The 4,512-nt window shown below is 68.9% G+C and overlaps 1 protein-coding gene across 1 annotated transcript in view; it reads left to right on the top strand.

Annotated features, from left to right (window-relative positions):
- PLEC (plectin) overlaps nucleotides 1-4,512 on the top strand; it is a 34,550-nt gene that overhangs the window by 18,112 nt on the left and 11,926 nt on the right. Inside the window, exons 20-29 of the mRNA XM_029923349.1 lie at nucleotides 357-452; nucleotides 626-751; nucleotides 1,663-1,815; nucleotides 1,897-2,051; nucleotides 2,135-2,261; nucleotides 2,366-2,549; nucleotides 2,626-2,783; nucleotides 2,893-3,071; nucleotides 4,149-4,287; nucleotides 4,391-4,510. Coding sequence (XP_029779209.1) covers nucleotides 357-452; nucleotides 626-751; nucleotides 1,663-1,815; nucleotides 1,897-2,051; nucleotides 2,135-2,261; nucleotides 2,366-2,549; nucleotides 2,626-2,783; nucleotides 2,893-3,071; nucleotides 4,149-4,287; nucleotides 4,391-4,510 — 1,437 coding nt within the window. The remainder of the gene's footprint in view (nucleotides 1-356; nucleotides 453-625; nucleotides 752-1,662; nucleotides 1,816-1,896; nucleotides 2,052-2,134; nucleotides 2,262-2,365; nucleotides 2,550-2,625; nucleotides 2,784-2,892; nucleotides 3,072-4,148; nucleotides 4,288-4,390; nucleotides 4,511-4,512) is intronic.

Below are 4,512 nucleotides of genomic sequence, written 5' to 3'. Positions count from 1 at the left end.
TGGGGGCAGGCTGTGGGGACCCTGGAGGACAGCCGGGGGTGGGTGGGCCGTGGGGGAGGACAGCCGGGGGTGGTTGGGCCGTGGGGACCCCGGAGGACAGCCGGGGGGGTGGGTGGGCCGTGGGGACTCTGGAGGATAGCCGGGGGTGGGTGGGCCGTGGGGACCCTGGAGGACAGCCAGGGGTGGGGGCAGGCTGTGGGGACCCCAGAGGATAGCCGGGGGTGGGGGCAGGCTGTGGGGACCCCGGAGGACAGCCGGGGGTGGGTGGGCCGTGGGGACCCCGGAGGACAGCCGGGGGGGTGGGATCGGCCGGGGGGCGGGCACCGGGGGCCTGACCGGGTGCCGGGCACTGCTAGTCCTTCCAGGCCGCCCTGCAGACGCAGTGGAGCTGGATGCTGCAGCTGTGCTGCTGTATCGAGGCGCACCTGAAAGAGAACACGGCCTACTTCCAGGTGAGAAATGGCCCCTCACCCCTGCCTCAGTATCCCCACGGAGCCCCAGACCACTTGGGGGGGGGGACTCAGCCCCTCCCTGCATCTGCTAGCTGATGGGGTGCTGCACCACCCCGCGGGGCTGTGTTGGACACTTAGCGCCCGTGGCCCTGCGTGACCCCCCTGCTTCCTAGTTCTTCTCGGACGTGCGGGAGACTGAGGAGCAGCTGCGGAAGCTGCAGGAGACGCTGCGCAGGAAGTACACGTGTGACCGCGCCATCACCGTCACGCGCCTGGAGGACCTGCTGCAGGACGCCCAGGTGAGCTGCTGCCGAGGCCGCTGCCGGTCAGGGCTCTCCTGCGGGTGGATGGGCGCCGAGGCCCGGAGGGACGAGGGCAGCAGCTGTCAGCAGGGAGGGGATGGCACTGGCGGGGGCAGGGGCGCACGTGGGGGGCAGGGCCGGGGGAGTTGGCAGGTGCAGGCTGGTATCTGGGCCACACGGGTGCTCAGCGAAGGCCCCTCTAGAGGCGGAGGCACGCATGGGGACCAGAAGGGCAGGGGCACGGCGGAGGGAAGGCGTGGTGGAGGTCGGTCAACATAGTGGGATGGGGGCTGGGGACCCAGAGGGGTGGCTGGCAGGTGTCTGCCTGAGTGATGTGACCTCCTCCATCGCTGAGTCCCCGGAGGCCCCCAGAGTGGCACAGGCCTGGCTCAGCCACACAGCGGTGGCCGTCACCAGACAGCGCACTAGCCTCTTGGGCTTGATGTCTGGGGCGGCCCAGTCTGCAGAGCTGTGTAGGGCAGAGGGGCAGCGGGGTGTGGTGCCCGTGTGCCCTGTGGCTGGGGAGCACTAGGGCGCTGGGGCCTCCCAGGTTGCCTGGCAGAGCGATGGAGGAGAGTGGGAGGCGCTGCTGGCTGGGGAGCGGGGGTTGGGAGCCGGGGTTGGTGAAGGCCCAGACGTCATCCTGGGGGAGGCACGGGAGACGATGGCAGTTTCAAGGTGGACTCTGTCCGCAGCCTTGGATGGTCCTCCATGGGGTGTAGCCCCTTGGACGGGCTGAATGGGAGGAGGCGGATGACCTTCCGCGGGAGGAGCAAAGGTCGTGTGCGACCAGAGCGCAGTCCTCTCTGGAGGACACGGTGTGTGACCTGGGGGTGGGGATGCTAGTCCTGACCAGGAGGGAAGGACCAGCCGTGAGGCCGTGGCCTCTGAGCGTCCCCTCCCCGCAGGAGGAGAAGGAGCAGCTCAGTGAGTACAGAGCACACCTGAGCGGCCTGGCCAAGCGGGCCAAGACCATTGTGCAGCTGAAGCCCCGAAACCAAGCCCACCCCGTGCGGGGCCATGTGCCCCTGCTGGCCGTGTGCGACTACAAGCAGATGGAGGTGAGGGCCAGGCTGACGCACTGGGCGGGGCCTGGTGGGGTGTGGGCGTGGCCACGGCCTGACTGCATGCGCTCCCCGCAGGTCACTGTGCACAAGGGTGACGAGTGCCAGCTGGTGGGCCCTGCACAGCCGTCCCACTGGAAGGTGCTCAGTAGCACGGGCAGTGAGGCCGCCGTGCCCTCCGTGTGCTTCCTCGTGCCCCCGCCCAACCAGGAGGCCCAGGAGGCCGTTGCCAGGTGGGTGGCCCGGGGTCAGCAGCTGGGGCGGGTGGCCGCAGGCTGGTGCCCAGCGGGCTCTGACTGTGCTCTCCACCTGCCAGGCTGGAGGCCCAGCACCAGGCCCTGGTCACACTGTGGCACCAGCTGCACGTGGACATGAAGAGCCTTCTGGCGTGGCAGAGCCTCAGCCGTGACGTGCAGCTCATCCGCTCCTGGTCCCTGGTCACGGTAGGACTTCCCCATGAGGGCTGCACCCGGGACAGGGGGCGAGGGGCGGCCTCTCCCGCGCCGGGCCCCCCTCGCCCCTGCTCAGCCCTGAGTGCCGCCCGCAGTTCCGGACCCTGAAGCCCGAGGAGCAGCGGCAGGCCCTGCGCAGCCTGGAGCTTCACTACCAGGCCTTCCTGCGGGACAGCCAGGACGCCGGCGGCTTCGGGCCCGAGGACCGGCTGCAGGCCGAGCGCGAGTACGGCTCCTGCAGCCGCCACTACCAGCAGCTCCTGCAGAGCGCCGAGCAGGGTAGGCGGCGGGCAGGCCCCGCGGGCGGGCGGTGGATGGCGGGCCAGGCCGCCGCCTGAGCAGGATGTGTCCCCAGGTGAGCAGGAGGAGTCGCGCTGTCAGCGCTGCATCTCTGAGCTCAAGGACATCCGGCTGCAGCTGGAGGCCTGTGAGACGCGCACCGTGCACCGCCTGCGGCTGCCGCTGGACAAGGAGCCGGCCCGGGAGTGTGCCCAGCGCATCGCTGAGCAGCAGGCAGGCACCTCCCCGTCCCTGCCCCCGCTCCGCCCCTCCTCACCCTTCACAGGGGCACTGGGTGCGGGGCTCCCAGAGTCAGCTGGTCTCCTCTCCGGTTTCTCCTCAGAAAGCACAGGCCGAGGTTGAGGGGCTGGGCAAGGGGGTTGCCCGGCTCTCTGCCGAGGCCGAGAAGGTCCTGGCCCTGCCCGAGCCGTCACCTGCTGCCCCCACTTTGCGCTCAGAGCTGGAACTGACCCTGGGCAAGCTGGAGCAGGTCCGCAGCTTGTCTGCCATTTACCTAGAGAAGTGAGTGCACCTGCTGGGGGCCGGGGGGCTGTGGCTGCGGAGGGTCCTGAGTGCTCCATGCTGGCAGAAGACAGGCTGATGGGTAGGGGACAGGGTCAAGGGGGAAGGATCTCCTGACAGATCTGGCCGAGGGGTGGGCACGGACAGTGGTGGTGGTGGTTGTGGACGTGGCCTGAAGATGGGACTCGTGGGGACCCGACGTGGGGATAGCGCTCAGGTGCAGCTCACTGGGCTGCAGGCCTGCGGGCCACCAGGGCCTAGGGGTGCAGGTGCGGGGAAGAAACCACGGAGGGGCCGAGTGAGGAAGATCAGAAGGTTGGGGGGTGACCCGTGACCAGTCAGATTCAGACTGGGGCTTAGGTTGGGGGCGGTGCACATCTAGTCGGAGGGTGGGGAGAGGAACCGGAGAGGGCAGGGGTGGGGGGCGGGGGGTGAGTGGGCCAGACGCCAAGGTCTTTGTGAGGGGCCTGTGTTTTCCTGTCAGTCTCCCCACTCCCCTCCCCACAGTCCACGCTCGCTGCCCCCAGGGAGATGTGGTCCTTATTAGGTGCCTTCCTCTGCTGGCCCTGCCACCCAGCTACGGGCACATCTTTTTATCTTTGCTGTTCATTTTGGCACATGTATTCACGCGGTTCAGGCCCTTTCCGGAGGGTGGTGTGCGATCCCCCCCTCCCTCAGCCTACCAGGGCCCAGCGTCATTCTGTAACGTCTTGCAACGTCATGAAAGTAAACAACACGTCTAACCATTAGCCGTTGTTTCTTCGCGAAGGCACATAAGCTATCTCAGAAGAAGGTCGCCACTTGGCACGTGGTCCTGCCCCGCCCCCAGCCTGAGAGCGCTCCCAGGCCCAGGGCAGCAGACCGGCAGTCTCTTCTGTGTCAGGGTCACGGAGCTTGCTGCCTCCTGGGCAGCACAAGCGGTCCCCAGTGCTCAGTCCACAGCTGAGGTGTCCCTGTGTCCCCGAGGCCCCCATTCTCCCTGAGGTTTGTGAGCCAGGGTCAGCCGCCCCCCAGGGCTCTGGCTCCACTGAGCGCTTACGCCCACCAGCCCCGCACTGAGGCTTGCCTTTCCTGCAGGCTCAAGACCATCGGCCTGGTGATCCGCAGCACGCAGGGGGCCGAGGAGGTGCTCAGGGCGCATGAGGAGCAGCTCAAGGAGGCCCAGGCCGTGCCTGCCACCCTCCCAGAACTTGAGGCCACCAAGGCCGCGCTGAAGGTACGGCTGCTGGGCCTGCGCCTTGCAGAGAGGGCCAGGGGCCCTGGGGGCCGGAGGCGGGGCCCCGGGGCTGAGCCGCGCCCGCCTCTCCGGCCCCCAACAGGAGCTGCGGGCCCACGCGGAAGCGCAGCAGCCGGTGATGGATGCCCTGCGGGGCGAGCTGCGGGGGGCGCAGGAGGTGGGCGAGCGGCTACGGCGGCTGCACGGCGAGCGGGACGTGGAGGT

Source organism: Suricata suricatta, chromosome 15 (assembly GCF_006229205.1).
Source record: "Suricata suricatta isolate VVHF042 chromosome 15, meerkat_22Aug2017_6uvM2_HiC, whole genome shotgun sequence".
NCBI classification, from domain to species: Eukaryota; Metazoa; Chordata; class Mammalia; order Carnivora; family Herpestidae; genus Suricata; species Suricata suricatta.
Note: the sequence above shows the minus strand (reverse complement) of the source record. Positions and strands in the feature narration are given on the sequence as shown.